The sequence below is a fragment of the Xyrauchen texanus genome, chromosome 20 (assembly GCF_025860055.1).
Source record: "Xyrauchen texanus isolate HMW12.3.18 chromosome 20, RBS_HiC_50CHRs, whole genome shotgun sequence".
In the NCBI taxonomy this organism is placed as follows: domain Eukaryota; kingdom Metazoa; phylum Chordata; class Actinopteri; order Cypriniformes; family Catostomidae; genus Xyrauchen; species Xyrauchen texanus.
The window spans coordinates 28,023,430-28,050,446 of NC_068295.1; the positions used below are offsets into that span (position 1 = coordinate 28,023,430).

Sequence of the window (27,017 nt, forward strand, 5' to 3'; positions counted from 1 at the left end):
AAACTATATTAGAAATGATAGCTATAGTACTAAATAAATGATACTATATGTTTACTATAGTGTTGTATAATAAAAACACAAGTTCTGAAAATTAGAATTATACAGTGAATCAATCACAGCCTCGTTTTTATTCCATTCAATAATTAAACATGGTGCTACCCTGAATAAGGTTTATTTTTAGATAGCACTGAAAGACTTCAAATAAATCACTAACATTTATTGCTTTTATGATAAAATAGACTACTGAAAAAAGTATCAATTGCATAGTTCTACTAAAACAACATTTTATTTACAGAATCTGTAAAAATACAATGACATCTTGACTCTCACAGTCTTATCCATGCAAACACCAACTCTATCAGTCCTTTAGAAAGGGACTAGGATTTAAAACCTTGCTTGCCAAAAAATAACAATTCAATCAAATTAAGTGACATACTGTGGGATAAAAGAAAAACTGTAGAGAACACTGCTGGTGCAAATAAAGAAAATAATACCTTGAATCATAGCTATAACAAAATTGCATTATATGTACACTGCAGTGGTAGTAAAAACTGATATGTAGATGAGTGTTTTGAAGGGAGAGTAATGGGTCTAGCAAGCATGACTCTTTCACCACATAATTTGTTCTATTTAGCATTTTAATAACCATCTTAATTACATACAAACCGTACAGAAATGACAACTATATTACATATACATAATCATAATTACATCAAAGTATGGAAAGGTCTTCATCTTTTTAAATATATGCATTGTATATAACCTTAAAAAAAAGCCCTTTATATTGTGTATGATCAACCAAAATACAATGAGCCAAGCAAAGTAATCGGCAAGTCAATTGTCAGAGTAAAAGTTCCCCTTGACTGAGTGCGAACAAAGACATTTCTCAAGACCCAAATTGTTGGCCCATCACATGCACAAATCTATTAATATTATCTTAAACCCAGGCATTATTTAAGCATTATTGATGGGAATCTGCGAGAGCCATGTACGCTCATCTGCTTTTTATATATAAAAAGAAAAGTTTGTTCTGTCAGTCATTTTTGAAAAAAAAAAAAAAAACAAAAAACACATTAAGGGTGTTAAAATCACATAAATATTTACAAAAGACTCGTAAATAGAACCATTAATTCATGGCAATAATTCTGATATTGGCATTAGAGTGTGGACTTAGGAGAAACCCAACTTTAAATGTGGTGCTTTTTAACATTTTATCAAATTAACAAAAAGGCAGACCGTAATTACGAACAGGCAATGGTGGTTATCCTCCTCTTCAGGCAACAGAGAAAGGACCTCAGGTTTGTTAGAGAGAATCCATTAACATTGCTTAATTTAAGTTAAATTTTAGTTCTCACTTTAGTTAGAGACATTGTGCTGGGCATTGGCCTTCAATTTTAGGTTACAGATTTTAATTTTGTTTTGTAAACATCATCCCTGCATCTCAGAATTATCATGCAAGCTTGCCGTCTCAAATGTACAGCTTTAAACAAAGGCAGAAATAATGGAAAGTACCTCTCATTAACCTAAAATATATTACAAAAGGAGGACAAGAGCCAAAAGGCATTTTTTGTACAAAACAAAAATGTATAATTAAAAGATACACATGCTAAAGGCTTACACAAAATATGCCATGCAGTCCTACATTAATAAACATTATGGTGTAACTGTATTTACTTCTGCCTCAAAGGATAGCTTTATGGTTGTGTATTCTGCATAAGAGCTCACTGACATTGTTTGAGCCTGGTAAATTGCAGAACGTATTACAATAACCAGTAAAGCAATACCACAAACACTGGATGTTATGAAGTCAACCTCATTCTAGATAATTTTTCTGAACACTGCAAAACATTGAAATGAACTATAATAATAATAATAATAACAATAATAATAAAACTGTAAAGTGAGAATTTCTTTTATCAAGTACTGGCAAGGTTTAGTCTGGAAAATCTACACATGGGCTTAAATGTGTCAACTTAACACAACACATATGTAACCCAGCCACATCTAAGATTTAGTGAGTTCAAATAGCACTTGGCCAACTCAAGCTGTCTGTCCACCAGGATAAAGTATTTTCTTCAAAGTAACTCCTGAATTACACTTGCAGACTCACACTCCAAATCTTTTTCCATTTCTTATGCTCCCCTGAATATGCAAACATATGCATATATGTACACACTATCAAACTCTTGAGCACACTCCTCTGACTGGCAAATAATAATATCTATAAAAAGCACCTAAAACTCTAGAAGTGTTTTCGGCATAATTAGGTGATTTAAGTTACCATTACAGGCCACTAGAGTTGCGATTACAAACATGTGATTGTTATATAAAAAGGTAGTGCCTTGGCCCTTTAATTTGGGCCAAAGCTTTGTGTACTTTCTAGAGGGCTCCTTCTTTGTGTTCCTTGTTCTAGATTCACAAGCTCCTCCCCATTATAATAACGTCTTTTGGGAATCCCTCCATTTTGGCCACTTCAAAGCAGCCAAGTTTGCTATAAAAGTCCATCATCCGTTTGTCCATCTGTCGGACCTCACAGAAAGCACCATGCGAGCCTGACAATCAAGGAGGAAAAGATTTAATCAGGAAACAGTATTTCTGCAGCTTTTATGTCCTCTAACAGCAGAGGTCATCCCTTGTTTAATGTCAGCATCTGAAAATAATGAACTATAAAGAAATGTATTTTGTGCTGTTTAAATAAATGTGGGGTGAGAGGGCTAAGACAACACAGAGATACAAATCTCTATTGGCTTTGGTCGCACTTTATTTGACAGTTTTCTTGACCAATCAATAATAATGAATTACATGCACTTAATGCGTAATTATTTTGTGGATCTGCTTCAACTTAAATATTGATATTGTTAATAATTATTAAAAACCAGCTTGGTTTTTGCATGAGTCTTATATTTCAGTAGTGTCTGGCGATGGTAGACACGAACACCGGTTGCTCCGATGTCCATGTGTTGCAAAAGTCGGGCTTTTTTAACAAAAATAGCACCATTGTGGATCCGGAGTGGCCGCTGCGTGCTACCGCGCCGCCATCTCTGCGGTAAGACTCGCGGTGGTGGCTTGTGTTTACATCAACACGGAATGGTGCAAGAACTCTATGCTAGTCTCTAGTTACTGTTCATCGCTGTTGGAGCTTGTGACTGTTAGATGCAGATCTTTTTTATCTACCACGGGAATTCACCACTGTTTGCATAACCGGAGTTTACATTCCCCCCAGCGCTAACGCTAAGGAAGCGCTCTGTGAACTGTATGGGGCTATGAGCTGAACTGCAGAACGCTCACCCCGACGGACTGTTTATTGTCGCCGGAGATTTCAACCATGCAAATCTCAAGACAGTGCTCCCTAAATTCCATCAGTATGTGGACTTTGCAACGAGAGGGGCGAACGGCTTGATCTTGTTTACACAAACATCCCAGGCGCTGCCGGTCGGAGCCCCGCCCCACCTCGGCTACTCATACCACATCTCTGTTATGTTAATTCCAGCATACAGACCGCTCGTCAGACGCACAAAACCGCTTCAGAAGCAGGTGAAAACCTGGCCAGCAGGAGCCATCTCTGCTCTTCAGGACTGTTTTGAGTGTACTGACTGGCACATGTTCAGGGAGGCTGCAACATATGGCGATTCTACCAACTTGGAGGAATATACAGCATCAGTGACCAGCTACATCAGCAAGTGCATTGATGATGTCACTTTCTCCAAGACCATCACCACACGCTCCAACCAGAAGCCGTGGATGACTGCGGAGGTGCGCACGCTGCTGAGGTCCCGAGATGCCGCCTTCAGAGCAGGCGATAAGGCAGCCCTAAGAACAGCTAGGGCCAAACTGTCACGGGCAATCAGAGAGGCAAAGCGCGCACACGCCCAGAGAATCCACAGTCACTTCCAGGACAGCGGTGACATGCGGCGCATGTGGCAGGGCATCCAGGCCATCACCAACTACAGGACAACATCAGTTGCCTGTGACAAAGATGCCTCCCTTCCAGATGCGCTGACGACTTCTACGCTCGGTTTGAAGTGCAGAACGACGTGATGGCGAGGAAGTCCACCCCTCCTCCCAACGACCAGGTGCTCTGTCTTACCACAGCAGATGTGAGGAAAACTCTACGTAGAGTCAACCCACGGAAGGCTGCTGGACCAGACAACATTCCTGGCAGAGTGCTCAGAGGATGTGCAGACCAGCTAGCAGATGTTCTTACCGACATCTTCAACATCTCTCTGAGCAGCGCCGTTGTTCCAACGTGCTTCCAAGGCCACCACCATCATCCCCATGCCAAAGAAGTCTTCAGTGTCCTGCCTCAACGACTACCGTCCCGTCGCACTTACACCCATCATCATGAAGTGCTTCGAGAGGCTCGTCATGAGGCAGATTAAGACCCAGCTGCCCCCCTCACTAGACCCACTGCAGTTTGCGTATCGTTCAAACCGTTCAACGGATGATGCCATCACCACAACCCTCCATCTGGCCCTCACCCACCTAGACAATAAGGACTCATACGTTCAAATGCTGTTCATAGATTTCAGCTCAGCATTCAACACAATCATTCCCCAGCACCTGATTGGAAAGCTGAACCTGCTGGGCCTGGACACCTCCCTCTGCAACTGGATCCTGGACTTCCTGACTGGGAGACCTCAGTCAGTCCGGATCGGGAACAGCATCTCCACCACCACCACACTGAGCACTGGGGCCCCCAGGGCTGTGTGCTCAGTCCACTGCTGTTCACTCTGCTGACTCACGACTGTGCAGCAATGCACAGCTCGAATCACATCATCAAGTTCGCCGATGACACGACCGTGGTGGGTCTCATCAGCAAGAACAACGAGTCAGCATACAGAGAGGAGGTGCAGCTGCTGACGAACTGGTGTAGAGCCAACAACCTGTCCCTGAATGTCGACAAAACAAAAGAGATGGTTGTTGACTTTAGGAGAGCACAAGGTGAACACACTCCGCTGAACATCGACGGCTCCTCTGTGGAGATCGTCAAAAGCACCAAATTCCTTGGTGTTCACTTGGCGGAGAACCTCACCTGGTCCCTCAACACCAGCTCTATCACCAAGAAAGCCCAGCAGCGTCTCTACTTTCTTCGAAGGCTGAGGAAAGCACATCTCCCAACCCCCATCCTCACTACATTCTATAGAGGGACTATTGAGAGCATCCTGAGCAGCTGCATCACTGCCTGGTTTGGGACTTGCACCGTTTCGGACCGCAAAGCCCTGCAGAGGATAGTGAGGACAGCTGAGAAGATCATTGGGGTCTCTCTTCCCTCCATCAAAGACACTTACAAAAAACACTGTATCCGCAAAGCAACCAGCATTGTGGACTGACCCCACACACCCCTCACACAAACGCTTTACCCTCCTCCCGTCTGGCAAGAGGTACCGAAGCATTCGGGCCCTCACGGCCAGACTGTGTAACAGCTTCTTCCCCAAGCCATCAGACTCCTCAATACTCAGAGACTGGTTTGACACACACGTGTCCTGAGTTGCACTTTAATTACTGTCACTTTATAACTGTCTGCTACCTCAATAACTGCTATGTGCATAGAACACTATCTCATAGTATGTTATGTTTACATTTTTAGAAACTGTCATCTTTTTGCACTACTGAGTACTGGTCGGCGCTGCACTGTCTATTGTCCTGTTCATTGTCAGTAATTTGTTGTACTGTCCTGTACTTTTTGCACATGTTTGCACGTGCACTTTATATAGGTATATATAGGTAGTTTATATAGGTATTTTATTTCGTTGTGTTGTCTCATGTGGTCCTATGTTGGTCCTTTGTTGTTTTTATGTAGCACCATGGTCCTAAAGGAACGTTGTCTCGTTTTGCTGTGTACTGTACTAACTGTATATGGTTGAAACGACAATAAAAACCACTTGACATGACTTGAATTTCTATAGTAACATGTAAAAGGTGTAAAGAACACTGCAAAATAAAATGTTACCTTTATATTTATTTTATATATAGTGGGGTTCAAAAGTCCACTTGTGAAATGTGTTGGGTGTGATCTGATTACAAAGTAATTAGTTACTGTGATTAAATTTCCTCAAAAAGTAGATGAATTACATTTTAAATTATTGTAATCAAATTACAGATGACCTTTATTTCTTTTAAGTACATTATACCAGTCACACGTTCAATATTTCTAAAATAATATTATGTAGAATACATTTCAAACAAATTATGATCATGTGAACGTCCGTTAGCGTTTCTCTGAAAGCTGAAGGGTGTGCACCCGCAAACGAGTCATTATAAGGGAGAATCATGCGGTTTCGAGTGTATGGCCAGCACGCGACAATACTGTACATACATTTTGTTTTAATTTGTTGCATAGAAAAAAAACTAACTTTGTGAAAAGTTTTTTTAGAAAGTAAATTAAAAGTATAGCAATTAGTGATGATTATTTTTTTAAAGAAATAATTAATAAAGTAATTACTCATTTGTATGATTACTTTTGAGTAACTTGCCCCACACTGCTTGTGAAAATTATTTACATTTTCTTTGAAAAAATGCCTTCTAAAACATTTGCACTTTACTAAATTTACAATTGAATAAAAAAATGTATTTCATTAAAGTATATTATCAGCATATCAATTAACTGAAACATTAATGAAGTTGATAAAATCTTGTTCCAAATGTTCATGTTTCAAAGAGCATGTCTCTTTGAGAGGAAATCTGTCCTTTAGTACAACAAGAGTTATTTTGTGAAAAATGTGTATATTTCATTAGGTGACCTAGAAATAGTGCAAATCTGAACTATTCTTATTAATTAAATGTCATAACGTTTATTTGTTTTTTATTTTTCAAAACCGTAAATGTTTTTTTTTCCATGTTTAAATCAGATGTTGAATTCTAAGGTTTTGAATTTTTTAACGGACTTTCAAACCCCAATTTACATGTATACACAGGCAGACAACTAACCCTACTGTACCTACCGTTAGCTTTGAGCGATGAGAGGAGACATCCCATCATGCTTTTGGCAACACTGGGATCAGTAACCTTTGCATGAATGTCCACTTTAATGAGGGATGGGAAGTTACCGAGGAATGATTCTGGCAAGCCCTCCTCTTCCTCCTCATGGAAGCTTAGCATCATTTTCTATGGAGAAAAATGACAGAATGCCATTAACATCATGGGTGGGCTTGATGTGGAAGAAATTACAGTGGAGTGGAGTTTGAGCTAACCTCAGCATCTGACAGGTCCTTCTCTGTATCTGGCTTGTTGTATTTCTCCTGCATGAATGGTATCCAACTCAGCTTGCATTTCTTTACAAAAGGTTTGACATCCACAGTGCCCAATGCATAGCCACAAATTCCTTCCTCATCCTCAAGCACAAAGCCATAGTCTGGGCTGAGCGTCAGGAAACCTCCTACTAACCTGCAGTGAGGATAATAATGGTACAAAGATCACAAGTCATGCCCAAATGTCTTATAAGATAGAGCAGATTATTATGCAAGGATTATTATGCAAGGGTATTCGAGTTTCATCTTTCTTTACGGTGCAAAGTCATTTTTCACTCACCCATAAAGAAATTAATAGTACTTCTGAAATATACGTTTAAAATCATGTACACACACAATTTGAAGAATCCAGTCATACCAGTAGCATAATAAAAGCAGTTTCATATTACATGCAGGGCACTTGACTCATTCATCTCAGGTCACACTCATGCATTTATAGAATGCCTCTGGTAGCCAAAAACCATTACTAAGTGTAAGTAGAATTCCAAACCAACTATCATATTGGCCAGCACAACACAAAAAAAAATTGTGAGTGGCATCTAAAAAGACCAATTAGAAGCTTAAACTGCACCTGTCTCCAATAAGGTCCGGCGACTCATCAGGAAAAGAAAGGCCATCACAGCCCTCGGTGTACATTTCCCTGCATATCTTATAGACAGCAGACTGAGGGTAGAGAGAGAAAGAAAGAGATGCAATGTGTGAGGCATCTGACAGCTCTCATTCCACACAGACTGCTGTGTCAACAGAACGGTTCAAGTGTGCTGCAAATAAACCTAAAAGCACAGCTTTAACTGGGACATTTCAGCTGGGAATACAAGCAGCCAACAGCAACTTGTTGTGGCAGGTGCGGAGGGCGGGGCCGGGTCGTGATCCTACATACCCGGTCCCGTATTAGGCTAATCAAGCCTCTGAGGTATAAAGTTCGACTGCAGAGGATCGTGCGGGAGAGAGAGAGATCGTTGACGGACATGTCCGTCATGTGTGTGTTTATGTTGTCTTTTAAGTTTATCATTAAAACTATTATTTATATTGAAAAGCCGGTTCTCGCCTCCTCCTTTCCATTTTATCCCGTTACACTGGTGCCGGAAACCCAGGAAGAAGGAGGGATACACCGTAGTAGAGTTCTCGCCACTACAGTCCACCCCAAAGGAGCAGCCACGGCCATCTGCCGGGGGACGAGGAGCCCAGCCGCCTGAAGAGGACGATGGCCGCCGACCGCGAGGGGAGAAGGGGCTCCTAACCGACCGCCTGGAGCGGTCAGGGCTGCTGCCAGGGGCGCAGGAGTCACCTCCCGGCCGCTGAAACGTGGCGGGGTTTAAGACCGCCGACCGCGAGCGGGGAGGGGCTCACTGGCGACCGCCTGGAGCTGGAGAACCGCTGCCAGGGGCGAGGGAGACCCCTTCTGTTCCCCGAGAACGCGGCAGGGCGTTCCATCCGCCAAGGGCTGGAGGACTGCCTCTGATCCACCTGGAGAGGCACGGCTGTCGTCCGATAGAGGGTGGAGGAGTGGCCGAGGATCAAGCTGCGGCATATCGGAGAACTGGCGAGTACGTTTTTTTTTTCCATCTCTCTCTCTCCCTGTCGCTCTGCGTTGGCCTTTTCCCTCTTTTACATTTTACAGTTTTTTGGGGGGTACTACACTGTTACAGGAAGTACCCCCAATTTTAATTATTTCTGTTTCCCTCCCCTTGTCCCCTCCCTCGTCCAGGTAGATGGGGATGACCTGCGGCAGACAGCGCAGAAGGCGCTCCCCAGCCTGAGAGAACGAGGGAGGAATGTGGCAGGGCGGAGGGTGGGGCCGGATTGTGATCCTACACATCCGGTCCCGTATTAGGCTAATCAAGCCTCTGAGGTATAAAGGTCGACTGCAGAGGATCGTGCGGAAGAGAGAGAGATCGTTAACAAACATGTCCGTCATGTGTGTGTTTGTGTCTTCTTTTAAGTTTATCATTAAACTATTATTTATATTGAAAAAACGGTTCTCGCCTCCTCCTTTCCATTGATCCCTTTACACTTGTTATTTAGGCATATAGCATCTAAAGATTTTTATATACTACCAATAGCTTGCAGTAGGCAAGCCACGTCCTAAACATAAAGCACACATTTTTGTCAAAATAAAAAATCTTATTTTATAGAATTTCAAAAACAAGTTTTTCCAAGCATAAAATGAAATTGCTTATGTCAAACATGCATCATGACAGTGGTTTGACTTACCTCATCTTTGGGAAAGTAAGGCCTTATGCTATAGATTTTGGAAGTTGGCATTGATGGAGGTGGCTGGTAGAAAAGATCATTTGCCCCATCAATTGGCAACAGTCTCTGTGGAGACCAAAGCAAAAGTATAGTATAGTAGTTTAGTATTTCTCTAGATTTTACCATATGACTGAGATGCAACTGAAAGATGCAACTGAAACTTCAGCGTTAGTTTACCTGCTCCAGCTGAGCCAACCCCAGACAAAGATGCCGTGCATGAATGAATGCTTTCAAAACTAAATTGGCTTTTCTGGTTGGTCAGTGTACAGCAAGAGCATGTAAACAGCAATCACATAGTTTTTTTTCCTTTTTTCTATGTGTGCTTTTTTTTGTGAGAAACCAAAATTAAAGGAAAGTGCACTGGCTTGGTCTGAGAAAGGCTCAAGTGGCTAAAGGAGATGCTCCTTTCCCGCAATTTTTAGCAGCGCGAGAACTTCCTGTAAAGAAAAGGCATGATGCTGGCGCGCCGAGCAAAACTCCATGACCAAATACTTCCAGCTTAAAAATTTTTTTTAAATTTATTTTATTCATATTTATTTCTCATCACATATATAGACAATGAAAATAGATTAATCATTTGACGTGTTAAGAATTGACCGGTGTTATCGTTTAAATTTGTTCATGGAGCTTTGAGAAGGCAGACTCGCAGTCGCTTGCGCAATCGCAGTGCCGTGGACGCAAGCGCAGAGAAAATGTGGTGATAATCATGCGCTGTTTCCTGCAAAGAAACAAGAAGTCATAAAATAAAACCTAGCCATGCTGTGCCATCGCAAGCGCAAGGGGAAAAGCAGCATCTCATTTGGGCAGTTGCTGAAAGAAATCCAAATTTAGGTTGTGTTAGAGAACACCATCACCCCAAACACTGGTCTGACACCAACCTTTAATTTTGACCCATTTCAGTTTACACTTCAGATAAGGCCAAAGTGGCTGTACACCCTTCACATTTTTATATGCAGCTGCTGACAGCTTCACCTTAAACAGACCAACCCATAGCATTTTGCAACCATACCAACATCTACAACAAACGAAAATACATCTTCGTGTAACATTTTGCTGGTAATTCAATATTGGATACCTGGAACTCTCCTGCTAGACCGCCCCTAAAGGCCCAGGGCTCTTGTTCGCCACTTAAGAACTGTGCTGACGACTGACTACGACACCCTGTTGGGATCAGATCCAAGCGGAGAACATTATGTGAGGGGGCTTTCTGGCATAATGAGGGGGAGGGGGTATGGGGTGGAGGTGTCTTATTTCCAAATCACTCCATAAATGTAGATACTAAAATCTCAATACGAACAATAGTGAAATACCTTGGAACTCTTCTGCCAAAGGCTCAAGCAGCTTAAGCTTACATTGACAGAGGGCTTAAACTGCCAGAAATTCAGAAGGATTTCATATTTTTTGCATGTCCTCAAGTTCAGCATTTACAATTAAGTGAGGTCCACATACAACGCAATCTACGATTAATTCATCAACTGAATATTGTTGCGGTCAGTTTAAGAACTGTTATTTTTCCTACATTTACGAAAGTCCTTTTAGGGATATTTTTGATCATACATCACACATCATCAGTTCGCTCGCTGGTACTAAATAAGCTACTGCTGTTTAAGCCCTCAGAGTTCTAAACCTCAGCTGAAGTCACATAGACCTATCTGCCTTGTCACATGAGTAAAGAGCTTTATCAGCCAGAATTGTGGAAAAGCTTAGAGTTTTTTTACAGGTAGATCTGCTAGTCACAAAGACGCCCTTATTCAGGAACGTACTATGACTGAATCTTTCCAGTCAGGGCACCTATTTTGTCCTATAGTAGATATTTGTGATAAATCTGGCCATTCTGCATCTCTGCCAAGCAGATGCAAGCTTTACATTGCACTGGGGAGATGCATTCATTTCTTGATAGATAGCAGTACCAATATGAGGGATGAGGACTCTGTGTCATGTAACAAGTCAAATGCTGCGCGATACAGGAGTCAAAATGCTCCAGTTTCACTCAATTTATCATACCTAAAACACATCCTGTGGTGAAATGGCAGGACACACTCAACACATACAACATCTGAGGGGAATTTGACCACTTCCTCTGCTTTTTTACTTTGTATCCAGACAATGATTTTCTCATGTTTGATTAACTTGCTTACTTTGCTTACTTTTAACATGCTTAGTTTGTTTTACTATGGGAATTTGTTTAGATAAATCAAGGGTAAAGATTTTCCCCTTAGACTGTGCTGTAAAGCTTGTCTGAGCCATTTCAATTGTGCCAAATGATGGAAACAAATCCATGTTAGAAAAATACATTGCGCGGTTAACTCCTAACGCTTGAGCTATCGCTGCGCATATGTGACTTCATCCAAAAACCCTTCATCTGCTGAGACATTAAAAGAAAACTAACTTACAGTTGCATCTCCAAAAATTTCAATATCGTGGAAAAGTTAATTCCTTTCCGTAATTTAATTCAAAAGGTGGAACTTTCATATATTCTAGATTCATATTCCACAAAGTGAAATATTTTGAGCCTTTTTTTGATGTAATCGAAATTTCTGTATTATAAATTCTTTATTCTAATATTTTGATATACAGGATTTTTCATTTCCATGAGCTGTAAGCCATAATCATCAAGATTACAACAAAAAAGCCTCTAAATATTTCACTTAATGTGTAATGAATCTAGAATATATTAAAGTTCCACTTTTTGAATTAAATTATGGGTAAAATTGTTTTACTTTTCCACGATATAATTTTTTTTTAGATGCACCTGTAAATCACGTGGGCACAGAAATAAACATATGTAAAACCCCCAAAAGAAGGAAAAAAATAATAAATAAATAAATAATAATAAAAAAAATAATCGATAACTGCAGCATTGTGCATACATCGCGCACAGTCCATCCAATAGCAGCACAAACTTGTGCCAAGGATTCTTCCATCTGTACATAATGAAGGGAAAAGACAATAAAAGAGCTCATTAGTAACTGATCTCATCACAACCATAGTGACGCGCTGACTGAATGCCATCCGCACTGCTTTGGACGGGGTAGAAAAGCTGCTATGGCTGAAAAATTTGCATGTTTTGGACTGCTTGCAAACAGGCTGAAGGGCATTATTGAAAGAGGACAGTCTATACAAAAACAAGGATTTGTTTGTTGTTTGATCAATTTTATACAGTGTAAAAGACACTGTTAAATCCAGATCTATTCCAAGAGCATGTTCTGAAATATATAATGGGAAACTTTATGGATTGTCTAAGAAAAAACTTAATTTCCCCCTCCATCATCTAACAAATGCTTAGATGTGCCATGCCAGTTTGGGTTGCTGCCTGCTGTGTTGCTTTGTCATAAAGCTGGACAGAAACCTGTGAATGAAATATGGTTACCAAGGTAACCCAGGCCATGCTGGTGCTATAATTACTAAACCAACTTCCAACAAAAACCTCATTTAGAATGGAATCCATTACTCTAATGGCACTGTAGAAATTCCCAGGAGTCATAGATAACAAACATGAGCATTGTCAATATTTGAAATGTCTCTCAATAAAACCATAAATCAGGTAGAATGAGAGCACTAGTCTCAAATAAATGGGCTGGCTGATGACCCAAGTACTTCTTAGACAATAGAATGTTGATTTCCTTTACTGTTCAAATGAAATTAGGATAATAGGAAGTATATGCAGAGCAAAGGCAAAACACAGTAAGTTGAGTTATGATCGAAATTGGGTCTCTGAGACAAAGATATGTTCTGTGACAGATGGGTTTGTCTCAACTATGCTCAGATTTATAGAAAACAAAGTAAGCCTTTTATATAACAAAAAGGTTTAAAGCCATTTTTCTCGATTTCAGTGCTGGCATCTTCAATGGATTTCAGCTTTGTAGGCCAGTATGCATAGTTGAACTGAAATACAGTACCAATTAAAATGTGCTGGGAAGACAAGAAATTGTGACAGTGCAGATCTTGGACCGGCCTGGAACAGTTCAGTTAGAGTAAAGCATACACGGAGGTTGTTTGTGGAGCACAAATTAAAAATTTTTTTGCACATGATTAGACCAAAGACAAACATCATATAATGTGGAATTAATCTTTAAAGGTTTTCAATGGACATTTATTATGCACCAGAATAGCCTTACACAGCCGCCTTGCTTTCAAAGTTCGCATGCGCTGCGCGCTAAGGTGTAAGGGGGGCCTACTTTCCTTCTCGATCACACCCTTGATTGAAAGAGATGGCAACATATGTTGCCAAGTTAATGCACAATGTTACTGAATGCACAGCAAGCAACAGTACCAGCATCTGGCAAATCTGACCACAAGCCATCCAAATACAATTTATCCTACTAGATTTGGCAGAGTGGCCTGAAAGAGAGGGATTGGCTAGCAATGAGGGCAGCATCCAGTCAGTAGAGGAAAACATCATGTTCACAATAAATTTTAATATGTAAAGAAGTGATCATATAATTTAGACCTAATTTCCACAATGGCCCAAAAACTTTTAGTGATGCATATGGAAGCCATACATTTTTTTAAGAGTGTGAACTGGGGTGACAAGGTTTTTGTCTTGTGTAGAGAGGTGCTAATTTACTCTATCATGTCTAAAAATATGCTCTGCCATCTGCTGACAAATCTAATTTGAGCACCAGAAATCTTACAGATGTCACTTTGAAACATGGCAATGCATGAAGAAAAGTACATGTAAAAACTTTGTAAACTTGCAATGTGACATGCAGAGATTTGCCATACCTACCTAACCACTGAACAAATGATTTCACCATTGAGATGATACTTTTTATATCCCAGATATAGGGATACAGGTCATAAAGAATGGTCCTGTTGGCGGAGTTGGAGAGTCTGGTAAACATCTGGATGACGGAGCAGCACATCTCTTCAAAGTTTTCTGCTCTGGATTGCCATTCAGTTACCTAGTTAAATCAAATGGAAATAACCCTGTTATTACAATACTATGAAACATGCACCATTTCAATACAGCTGAGCAACAAATACTAAACAGGCCCTCCAGGGTTTTGCAATCGCAAGAATAAATGCAAATTCCAACACTCTCTACATTATTTGCGTTAGCTTGCGATTTTGTTTTTCACAAAAACCATTATGTTGAGGTAACTTGATCGCCTTTTTCAGCAGCAAAAAATGGTCCAAAAACCTTGAAGCTGTCTAGACATATCCAGCTGTACAGCCACCATTCTATCAACCCCACATGGTTTGCAAACTGTCCCGTATTAGCCAGGAAACTCAGTATGTTGGCCGAAATGATGATGTCCCATACGGCACACCTATTTTCCCATATTTTAGAGCCAAAATTCTTGAGGGGGATCCTATAGCGTTCACCATCAAAATAATTTTCTAACGTTTACAGGACAGCAGATGATGCATTTGCATGACAGTTAGTGTTTAATCTTCATGCGCTCTTAAGGAGCTGCTCTAAGTGTGGTTTGGTGAGTTCATTTTGAGGCATTTCTATATTTACTTATTCCTTACTTGGATAGTAAAATAAGAATTTAAAGTGCTCAATAATCACAGTTAGATCAAATTATGCAATAATCGTTACAGGCCTAATTATTCAATCATCATTTGTGCTTTTATTTTACTGTAGGTCTATTTTAACCTAACCAAAGTTTACTTGCATTGGCCGAGGCAGAAAACTGTAATATAAAAATAATTAAGTCTTCCATTGATCTGATCCATACAATGAATCCGTATCACAGGATTCACCTCTTAAATTAGGGTTCCCGCTTTTTTCAAGGCACAAATTTCCAGGAAATTTTACAACTGGAATATTTTAGCAAAAACACATGCGTCCATTTAAATCTAGCTTTTATTTTGCCGTTTGCTTGTTTTTGATGTTAGTTTCTCACCTTCAGAGAAGCAGTTTGCTGCATGGCCCAGTGTGATTATTAATCCCTTTAAAGCTGTGATTTAAAGGTGCTATATGTGTAATATGTTTATTGTACTAAATCATAAAATTACCATAATAAGTCATTAGAGAATTAGGAAACATGTTAAGTTGAAATACTGGCTTCTCCGATAACAAAGCTACAGCCAGTATATTCTACTTTGAAGTTTCCATTCCAGGCTGGAATTTTTGTTTATGTTTTTGCCTGTGTGATCCCCCGCCCACTCACCAATAGTATTTAGACACCGCCGAGTTGTCAGATTTGAACAATATGTGTAACCGGTCCTATTCGCCCCACTCCGAACGGGACTCGAACCGGCGTGGGAGGCGGGTGCGCGCTAACAAGGAGGCTAAAGGCTACAGCCATCTACCAGCTGGCTCCCGTTACACTCACCCCCCTAAACCTCACTCCCATCCGGGTTACGGCACCATTGTAACCGGCCCTGGTCAACCTGCTCCGAACGGGACTCGAACCGGCGTGGGAGGCGGGTGCGCTAACAAGGAGGCTAAAGGCTACAGCCTCTAGCGTCAGTCGCTAGTGCACCTCTTGAGGTCAGGAGAGTGCGGTTTTACATACTGCACAGCTATCTACCAGCTGGCTCCTGTTACACTCACCCCCCTAAACCTCACTCCGATCCGGGTCACGGCACCATTGTAACCGGCCCTGCTTGCCCCACTCCGAACGGGACTCAAACCGGCATCTCCGGCGTGGGAGGCGGGTGCGGTAACAAGGAGGCTAAAGGCTACAGCCTCTAGCGTCAGTCACTAGTGCACCTCTTGAGGTCAGGAGAGTGCGGTTTTACACACTGCACAGCTATATACCAGCTGGCTCCCGTTACACTCACCCCCCTAAACCTCACTCCGATCCGGGTCACAGCACCATTGTAACCGGCCCTGCTCGCCCCACTCCGAACGGGACTCGAACCGGCGTCTCCGGCCTGGGAGGGGGGTGCGCTAACAAGGAGGCTAAAGGCTACAGCCTCTAGCATCAGTCGCTAGTGCACCTCTTGAGGTCAGGAGAGTGAGGTTTTCACACTGCACAGCTATCTACCAGCTGGCTCCCCTTAAATATGCAGGCAAACAACACTGCGTGCTTCAACCATGGAAGTCAGCAAATGAACTGGATCAGAGATAACTGATTCCGTCCCACATAAAAAGCTACGGCATCCGTCTAAAAACCACTACGACCAGTGGCGTAGTAAAACAAGAATAAATATTGGAGATGCCTTTGGAAGATGGAGACAGCTTGAAGCCCAGAAATCCTTTAAAATGGATGCTTAATTGGCTAATTTGCATGTAAACTTTCTGGCAATCTGCATGAGCTTCGAGTTTGGGGCAGAGCGGACAACTCTCCAATATTTTGAATTTGGACTGCAGTACCCATTTCAAATGCTTGTTGTCAATATTACATATAGCACCTTTATTTAAAGAAATGCATAGTCTGTATGTGCTGAGTGCTCTCTGTCTGTCATCTCACACACAAGAGCATGCATGACAATCACGATGAGGTGTTTTTAGTGTATGAGAGGCCGTCTCTACACATTCATCATGCATCACTTGCAGATTATTTATTTATTCAATTAAACCAGATACTTTTTCAGTTTAATTATCACAATCAGACATATTAGTTTTAATTTGATTAATTGTACAGTCAAACATTAATTTTCATCCAAATGCGTCATATTCCATGACATTCTATGTTTTATTGCTAATGCCATTTTTATGACTAGACTCTGTGTTTTCTGCATACTACATGTGGTTATCGCGGTATAAGCGAACTCCGTTGAATTATTGAAAATGTATTCACATCCCGAGGTATTAAGGCCAAATTACCATGCTGCCAACCCAGTGTGAAAGATTCTTTTTTTTTTTTTTATCAGTGGTCCGACTGTCGTCATTGTCTAAAGTTTACAACTCACAGCGAAGCAAACTCATGAGGGTTGAAAAGGTGAGACAATCACTGATCCACAAACATGTTTTCTGGGGAATAATCTAAAAGCACTAACTTAAACTATTTTAATGATTCAATTATAGCAAATAATCTGCAAAATTGAGCAGAATTAGCTGCACAAATAAAAGGTACTTTGCTGCGGCTTGCTTCTGTTTCACAAATTTGTTCAGTTTCATTAATTGACTAGTTTAGTGACCACTTCTGGAGATGCCAATAGGTGGTGACAAATGAGTGTCTTATGTGCTACGAGTGACTCATTGAATAATTTTGAGACGTTCACGACCGAAATCTGCCAAGAGACTTTTTAGTAATTAAGTATAAGGACAAAGCAGATCTATAGTTTTCCTTTGGTTTGTGAACTGGCGAGCATGACTTTTCATCCAAAAAGACAATAATAAGTCTAATAATAATAATGAGTGTGGAGCGGAGGGGGGCGGGGCCGGGTCGGAATATCGCGCGCCCGGTCCCCAATCGGCCTGATGAGGTGCGCGAGGGATAAAGGCGGCCGGTGACTATTGTTCGAGAGAGAGAGAATTACGGGCATGTCCGCATGTGTGTTTGTTTATGTTGTGTTTTAAGTTTCTTATTAAATTATTATTTATGTTGACAAGCCGGTTCTCGCCTCCTCCTTGCCCATCCTTTAACTGTTTTACAATGAGCATCAATAACGTCCTTCCCTTCTCCTTTATTAAAATATGCATGTCAAATATACTGACTTCATTCGAAGATTATAAAAACAAAGCAGATATATGGTTTAATTTTTAAACTTAAATATTTAAACTGCTGAGCATGACTTTTAATCAGAAAAGACAACAATTATAGCCTAATAATAATAATTTTGAGTTTCAATAATTTCCTTTCTTCATTGTAAAGGGCATTTCACATGAGTTGAGTCGAGGTGTCAACGCTCTACTCAACAGCAGCATCAAGCCACACTTTGCCACACTCCCTCCACATGACAAGTGTTGCAAAAAAAGGTCACGGAACAGCGAATTTACGAGCTAGACACGCAATAATTTTCCAGGACAATAAGGTATGTTTCTAATTTTCCATGACTGGAAAAGTGCGTCGCAAAATTCCAGGTTTTCCAGGACGTGTGGGAACCCTGTAAATGTATGGTATTTTTTGCTCGTTACCTGTATTCAGTTATTGTGCACTAAAACATTTATAGGTAACTGCACTTATACTGCCATTGACACAAATTACACAAGTATACTAGGATTATTTGTGAGTTTTCTCTGCAAAACATGAAAAACACAACATCACAATTTTTGAGAAAAGCCACAGCACATTCAGAAATTTTGGGCCGCAACAATCAAGAAAAGGTGCCATCAAATCCAGGTGGGACTGACTACAAATTTACATTTCCTTACAAAGTGAGTTCCTTTTTCTTATCATAAAGAAACCACCAAGTGGTGAAAATAATCATTGCATTTCCACCATTTTGTTGGACCACATGATTATTAAATAAACTTTAGTCAGAGTAGACACCATAATTAATTCAAAACAGTTGGAAACAAGGCTGTAAATTATGCTCTTGTCAACCTGTCTTATGGTACTAGGTTCACATCTCATTTTCACAACTCCAGGATTCATACTGTCTAGTTAAATTTGTGGAAAAAATATTTCAATGTTTTGTCGGCTGAACAATTGACACCCATGTAGAAAACAGTACCGCATATTGAATGGACTGTATGTCTGTCCCTCACAGCCTTTTCTTTTGTGTCTACGTTAACATGGCATCTACTCCTACATAAGGTCTATTGATGACTTGCATCTTATCTGATGACTTATTGATGCATATCAAACCTTCTCTGGATCCTTTCCTTTGGAGTTAACGCTGACATAATTGCTGTTGGCTCTCAGCCAGTTAAACTCTTTCAGCATTTGTACTGCTTTTGGTCCATGCTCATATGGCAGGTAGAAGAGTTCAGCCAGCAGGGACAGATCCTCCATAGTAAGTGCTTCAGGAGTGAACAGTGGTTTCTCATTGGGGCCTGGAACAAACACTTCCTTATTGAGCTGATCATCAGTCTGCATAGGTGCAATGTCGCTGCCTGAATCCTCTTGAACGGACATCTCTGGAGACTTGGACTCTGTCAGACTTTCTTTGTCTGTGTCCATGGGTTTAAGATCCTCTATCATCTTAGCCTTGACAATGTCTGTGAGGATCTCATTGACATTTTTATTGTCCTCCACCTCGTCATGCTTCTCTACAACCATCTCCATGGGTTCTTCGTCAGAATCTTTCTTCTCCACCTCCACCTCCTCTTCTTTGCCAATCACATGTGGTTCATCGCAAAGGGGCACGTGTGGACTCATGATGGGCTGTTGGAAGACTGTGGTCACAGATGTGGTGGAGCCCAGACTGGTCGTATTGAGTGGGGGAACATCAATAGAAGTGCTTTTAGTTCCACTGTGAGGTACCTGCCGACCTGCATTGAAGAAAAAAAAGGTTAAGACACCAACAAACTCATCACACCCTAATATCAATACAAACACATGTGAATATGTTTCTTCCATGGATTTTTTTTTCTTCACAGGTTTATTCACCATAATGTAAGTGAATAGTGCAACTAAGGTCTGTTAAGTTCAAATAAGGACAAAATACACCCTAAATCCACAGTAAATCTCCTCAAAACGACTTGTGCACTATATTCTAAGTCTTCTGAATAATATGATCACTTTGTGTGAAGAACAGAACTAATGATTTCTGATTGAACACTGATTGCAATGCTTCAGAAGACTTGGAATATAGTGCACAAGTCATATCGATTACCTTTTACTTTCGAACTTGACAGATTGGAGTCTCTATTCAATAACATTTTGGCAAATAAACCCTGTGAAGTCTTTCGAACAAAAGTCATACAGGTTTTGGAGCGAAATAAGGGTGAGTGACAGAATGATGACTTATGAAAGTCATTATTTTCATTTTCGGATGAATTATTCCTTTAATATTATATATCACACAAAGAACAAATAGTTACTGTTGTACTGATGAGGCACTCCAAACTCGCTCAACCATTCACAAAGAGCCAGCTTGAGTGCGATCTGTGGGCTGTAGAGGATGTCTGTTTCTAGTTCCTCATCACTGCCCTCGTTCTCCAGCTTTATTTGAATGGACACAGTGCTGTCTTCGCTGTCCGCTAAAAAGACAAAAGAGAAGCTATGAAGCCTCTTTACAATCCGACAAGATTAAATACATATAACATGCTATAAAAGGCCTGTTCACACCGAAGACTAAAATGATAACTATAATAATATTAACTCTATTAGCATGCACACTAACAGATGACAACTTTCTGCTTATTCCAAACATGTGCTGCAGTTATGTTTACAGTTAAGAAAATAGATGTAGATTAAATGCTGCTCAACGTTTCACAAAGAAACCAAAAGAAGAAACAGACAGATACCGCTTCAAAGGACACAAGACAAGGTTGTTGACATTATCACTGGATCCCTGAGGTAATTTTATGGTACCAGCTTAATAGCTCAAATTAATCTGTTTTTACTGGGCATTCAGCCATAACATGGCAGCCATTTTGTGAGTTGTATAAAAAAAATTGCATTCAAACCCTAAAAGTATGAAAATGTCTGCTCATTGATAAATAAATGTTGCCATAAAGGCATACTTACTCATGACAACATCTTTTCTCACTCCATTCATGTTAGACTTGTACCATGTGGCTAACGTGTGAATGGCAACAAAGTTGGACTCAAATTCACAGTTGGGGTTGGTGAGGACTCCTTTTAGCCGGGGAATGAGTTCTGTGGACCTGCCCTTATAAGGCCCTAAGAAAAGTCGCTTCTGATCATAGTCATTGGCATGAATATTGTCCCAGATGACAGGAGCTCTCCTCAGTATCTTTGTGACTTCTTCAATAGATTCAACGGTTATGTCTTTAGAAACTACCTTTGGACCTGTTGAACAGATGAAAGCATTTTTTTTTTTATCAAAAAGAGACCTTCATATTATTCCACAGATGTCTCATCTATGAAAATACAGCTTACCTGTCCAAAGCACCTCAACACCAGGAAGCAGCTTTTCACCAACTGTACGCAGGTAAGGTGATTGTGACACATTTGGATAACAAAATGTTCCACAATACTCTGAGGACAAGTAAAGAATCAATTAAATATAATGTGATACAATAGATATAATACAAATTCCAACAAAGCAACACAATGGTTACAACTAGTATCTTACCAGTGGGGCAAAATAAGAATATATCAGGTTCTCCCAAATACTGGAAGATCTCATTGGTGATGGACACTTGGGCATGTCCAAAGGAGCTGAATACTTCCTTGTCAGCTGGACATATGTTATGATCTATATCATCAAACAGTAAGGCAAATGACTTGCATCCAAAATGAGAGACCTGCAACAAAAGAGGAACAGAGATTGAGGATGTAGGCCATAATGACACTGAAAACAGTACAACGGACGTTTACAAGTAGGTTCACACTTACCTGGTCTAACTTCCTTTTCAGTGTAGACACTTCCTTCTGATTTGAGAATGTAATGTCCAGGCCAGGGGAAATGGCATAAATGAACTCAATACCGTGCTCTTTAGCAGCACTTATCAAAGTTGTGAGTTGATCTTTAAAAGAATGAAAGAGAAATTTAGACTGATAAACTAAATGCAAATACAGCATAACCCAGCTTACATTTCAAATGATATATCACCTGCTTCCTCAACAGAATACATCTCTCTCCAAAACATTCTGTGTTTATAGTCATCTTTCGGGGCATACAGATAAGTGTTCAATCCCCATTTCTGCTGCCTAAAAACATGATCACATATTTGATGCATTATGTAAGGGTAGTAAGACAATAAATCAAAGACAATACCAGGAATTACAATAGCAGTTGTGAGCATGTTTAAAATGACAATACCTCCTGAAAAGCTCTTTTCTCTGCTCAATAGTCCATGGCCGCCCATAGAAGCCTGTTGAGAACAATACAAGTCAAACAAATGGTTCCGACAAACTCAGCACACATTCCAGAGACAGATGCTTTAGTCAACAAACAATACATGCACTTAAAACAATAAACACACTGTAGGTAACCAGTTGTCAATTTATCTTAATATTAAGCCTGTTCTGTCTATTTTGTACGTTATCTCACCCTCTACAACACCAGTGATGAATTTCCTGCGGCCTGTTCTCTCTACCCCGATGATGGGTTCGTCAACTGCACCTTGCGTATCCGAACCGGCTTCGGTTGGTACTGGGTTTTCTTCGGTTTCTGGCTGTGACAACTCGATAATTTTGTCCTTCTGAACCATTTTCAAGTATACTTAATTAATACTGTTGAAAACTATAGGACTAGTCGTCGACCAAAGCTTTTCTTGTGCAGGAAATGGAGCCGCTGAACGACTCACTACTGGGTTAGTAGGTCACCGTGTCTACCGGTAGGGCGCTGAATTCAATCGGATGCAGATTTTCCGCGCGAGACAGAACCGATAGTTCGATATTGAAAAACTTTTAAACTATATCGAAATGTGCAGTTTGCCTTAAACTGTAGAGTTTAGCAGAATCTCTTCGCAGCCAAGCAATTAGCATTAGCCGGGTTTTTTTCTCTAGCAGCGGTTGTTCAGTCAGTGAACGCGTTACATCGCGTGCAATACTTTCATTAATGACGATAGATCGAGCGTCTTCTTTTACAGAAAACAACAGATATTGCACCGCGACTATAAACCGACCATGTCAGTGTTGCGCAACGTTTATCAATCAACCCTTTTTAATTTTTCACTCTTCTTCCTGTTTACACTTACTGCGCAGACTCAGGAAACTGGTTTGAGCCAGTCATGGACGGTTTCTGCAAGTCTGAAAACAAATTTTCTGCTAAGATTTTAAAGGGACAGCGAGATCGTCGGCGCATGTCAAACCAAGATGAGAATAGCATAGGAAGACTTTACGAATAAACTCATAGTTTCAAAAGTTATTTCTTACTTTGCACATATTATTGTTTGCAACAAGCTGTATTGTTGTCCAAAACACTTTTGCATGGCATTTCGGGGAATATTGTGAAGGCGGATGTGCACGAGTTGAATCGCTATTTCATCCAAGTCCTAAGGAAGCGAAGGCACACTTAAAAGTCGGATCGTAAATATTTGTATTCTTTGAAGAATGGCAAAGAAATGGAAATATAGCTTACTGCACTAATATTTCATTATAAATATATCAATTTGGGCTCTATTTAATTGTCAAATTCAGAGGCCACATGCTTCTTCCAGAATAGTTCTCCCAAAAGTTAAATTCTTATATTTTAATCACGTTCACCTTTTTCTTCTGCAGAACACAGACAAATATTTTTAGAAGAATATTTCAGCTCTGTAGGTCCTCACAAAGCAAGTGAATTGTGCTTTTTGTAGCTTCAAGGTTCTGATCACAAAGTAATCATAAAAGTAATCCACATGACTCCAGTGGTTAAATCCAGTGCTCGAATTGACTGCGGTCAAGCCAGCCGCCACTTCGAAATGAGCGGTCAAACTAGCCGCACCTATATTTCGTGGTGCGCGTTTACACTGGTTATTTATTGCGGTATGACCGTTAGAACTAAAACAAGTTAATTCCTGCTAAGGCAATTTCACATGCATTCATTTATTCTGTCTGTCTGTCTGTCTGTCAGAAAAAAGGAAGACAGAACGAAAGAAAGAAAGATTTTAGCACACCTCACAACCTGTCACTGCATGATATATTGAAGTCCAAAATAAGAACCCCCCCAAAACTCATATATTACCTTTTTTGTCCATACATTCAGAAAATCATAAAAATAAAAGTCCTAGCTTCCACAGACCAATTTCACCTCAGATGGGGAGGACACCTTCTCAAGGTGTGAACTACAATGTTTCAGGACATTCTGATGTTGAATTCCAAAATAAGAGCCCCCCAAAACTCGAATATTAGATGTTTTGTCCATACATTCAGAAAATCATAAAAATAAAAGTCCTAGCTTCCACAGACCAATTTCACCTCATATGGAGAGGACACCTTCTCAAGGTGTCAACCACAATGTTTCAGGACATTCTGATGTTGTCTTCCAAAATAAGAGCCCCCCAAACTCGAATATTAGATGTTCCCCTTCTGTCGCTCTCTCCACGTTGTGTCAGAGAAGCAACACTAGGGATCTCTCTTGAGCGCCGATATCCACCTCTGATCTATGAAAAAAGGCCAATGAGAGTTGGCAGCCAGTATTTGCATGTCCCGCCCCCGGACATACGGGAATTTAAGCGGCGCAAATACGGGAGTTCATTCAGAAAATTTCTTCGGAGCTGATGGTCGTGTCTGCAATTGCTGCGTGTTACACACCGAGTTCCTGTCATTACTCTACTGCATGCTGTTGGATTCTACGGCGCACAACAGCGGCTTTCTCCTGTTTGCACAGCTGTGCATTTCCTGCCCCTGAGCGCTTCGACAGTGCAGATTATAAAGAAGTCTCACGAGTCCTTTTCTTTCATAAAAGAGTGATTTTATTTAAAATAGTAATTTCCTCTAAAAGAGCAAAACACAGCAGCATTGAAGTCCTTTTAAGGACGCGTCTTTATAAAGATGCCTTTCCGCCCCTGTGTTGTTCCTGGATGCGGTAGAGTACTCTCCGCTTCCGACGGCCACAGGCGTTGTCTCGTGTGTCTGGGTAGCGATCACACCGAGGCTGCGTTTGTGGATGGTTCATGTTCTCACTGCGAGAACATGACCATGACAACGTTGCGGTCGCGGCTTTCTTACAACCGTAAGCAAGCCACTCCAGCCGCCCCCCGTGTCGCTCCTTCTTCCTACGGGATTGAGGACGATGCGGCTGGCGATGGAGGCGATTCGGGGATGGTAGCGGGTGCAGCTCCGCCGGGTACGCCCCCTCGGACCACCCGCGCCACGGCACGCTCATTGACTCCCGTCCCCGCTCGATGCGGCGGCGACTCGCCTCACAGCCAGTCTGCCTACCCTCTTGCGATGGAAGCAGACGAGTTCGCCGCGGAATCAGAGGGCGTGGTATCTGATGCTGAGGACTCCTCTGGGCTGCCGCTTTCGGGCCTGCATGCCCAGGAAGAGGCCGACGCACAGATGTCCGATATGCTTTCCCGGGCAGCCAACAGCATGGGCTTGGATTGGAACCCTCCATCCTCCCCACAGCCATCACGGCTGGACGACTGGTTCCTGGGTGCTGGGCGCCGCTCACAGCCTTGCACCCCCCCCCGGTCACGGCGATTCCCCAGGTGAATAGGGCTGTTGCGCTCCATCTATGCCCCAGAAGCCCTACCACCTGACGGGGCCGCCCTGTACTCCCTTTCCGGACCTGTAGAGCAACATCCTCGCTGACCGCAAAGGCCTACAGCGCCGCTTCCGCCCTGCATTCCATGGCTCTCCTGCAGGTCCACCAAGCCAAGACACTGCAAAACATGCACGGGGGTGGCCCTGATCCCGACACGCTGCAGGAACTGCGCTCAGCGACCGACCTCGCCCTGAGAGCGACGAAGGTCACAGCACAGGCGCTCGGGCAGGCGATGGCAACGCTGGTGGTCCAGGAACGCCAGCAATGGCTGAACTTGGTCGAGATGCGTGAAGCTGATAACACTCGCTTTCTCAACACCGCTGTCTCCCAGTTTGGCCTCTTCGGCGACACCGTTCTCCATGGTGAAGAAGCAGACGGAGGCCATTTCCCACATCATGCCTCGCCGCAAGCCTGCCGCCACGGCCCATGCCCCGTATGCTCGCCGAGGGCGTCCTCCCGCGGCCAGAAGACCTTCTGCTCCACCTCAACCCGGGCCCAGCTCTCAGCCCCGGCGTCAAGCAAACCGCGGGAAGTGTACGCCCCCTGTCTCACAGACCCCCTCGAGGACCCGGAAGGCTCCCAGGCGCTCCTGAGACAACGTACCCAGAGTTCAAGAAGTTAGCTCCGGAGGTGGTAAGACCGCTCCGTCCCCTGGTGGAGGGCCGGGAAGAGAATCTTGTGTTTTTTCATTTGCTGCACCCCTCAACAGGGGCTGCGGTACCCAAATTCTCAATAAAAGAGCTATTTCCTTTGTCTCTGGGTCATGTGGCCCGCAAATGCCGTTCTCATGGCACTCTACTTTCAGGCCTCAACAGTCCCGGCTCCCTGGACGCGGTGCCCCCGCCCTCAGCCCCACGACTGTTCCCCGGCTGGCCGGTTCAGACGAGTCCTGAGGACGCCAGCATCAGACCTCCTCCTCAGTCACGAACCCGCCCCCTGCCGGGTGCGCGGAGCAAGGTAAGTGCTTTGAGTTTATTCTCAGCACCAGAGCCTCGGGACGCTACGTTGCTTCCTGACGCCGTGTTACCTGTTCCGCACCGCTGCAAAGCCCCGCCGGGTACGTACAAAATACTCGTCCCCTTGGTGCCCCTAGCACGGAGCTTAGAGGCGTGGCTTTCACTGCCCAACCTGTCGCGCTGGCTGCACCGGACCATTCGACTCGGTTACGCAATTCAGTTTGCCAGGTCTCCACCCCCCTTCGTGGGCGTTCATTTTTCCACAGTGCACGACAAACAAGCTCAGTCCCTGCGTGAAGAAATCGCCTCCCTTTTAATCAAGGACGCGATAGAGCCGTCCCTCCAACCGAAACGAAGAAGGGTTTCTACAGCTCTTACTTTGTTGTACCCAAGAAAGGCGGCGGCTTACGACCGATCTTGGACCTGCAAGTTTTCAATCGGACCT

The 27,017-nt window shown here is 42.2% G+C and overlaps 1 protein-coding gene across 1 annotated transcript; it reads right to left on the minus strand.

Moving 5' to 3' along the window:
• Positions 1–273: 273 nt before the first annotated feature.
• Positions 274–23,106, minus strand: LOC127660758 (protein O-GlcNAcase-like). Its single transcript, XM_052151163.1, has 16 exons — positions 22,473–23,106; positions 22,242–22,293; positions 22,032–22,129; positions 21,815–21,945; positions 21,552–21,723; positions 21,356–21,454; positions 20,981–21,265; positions 20,332–20,490; positions 19,154–19,779; positions 14,230–14,404; positions 10,576–10,661; positions 9,462–9,566; positions 7,819–7,910; positions 7,191–7,383; positions 6,942–7,104; positions 274–2,552 (listed from the first exon to the last, which is right to left on the minus strand). Exons 1-16 carry the CDS (start codon positions 22,630–22,632, stop codon positions 2,416–2,418), a joined length of 2,733 nt encoding a protein of 910 aa, XP_052007123.1. The 5' UTR covers positions 22,633–23,106; the 3' UTR covers positions 274–2,415.
• Positions 23,107–27,017: the final 3,911 nt, after the last annotated feature.

What these genes read in the sequence shown, in the direction of transcription:
- LOC127660758 (XM_052151163.1), bottom strand. Translation starts at nt 22,632, where the DNA reads ATGGTTCAGAAGGACAAAATTATCGAGTTGTCACAGCCAGAAACCGAA. An exon ending in CATCACTGGTGTTGTAGAGG is followed by an intron (nt 22,294 to 22,472) that starts GTGAGATAACGT and finishes TGTTCTCAACAG; the next exon opens with GCTTCTATGGGCGGCCATGG. An exon ending in GAGAAAAGATGTTGTCATGA is followed by an intron (nt 20,491 to 20,980) that starts GTAAGTATGCCT and finishes TTGTCTTTTTAG; the next exon opens with CGGACAGCGAAGACAGCACT.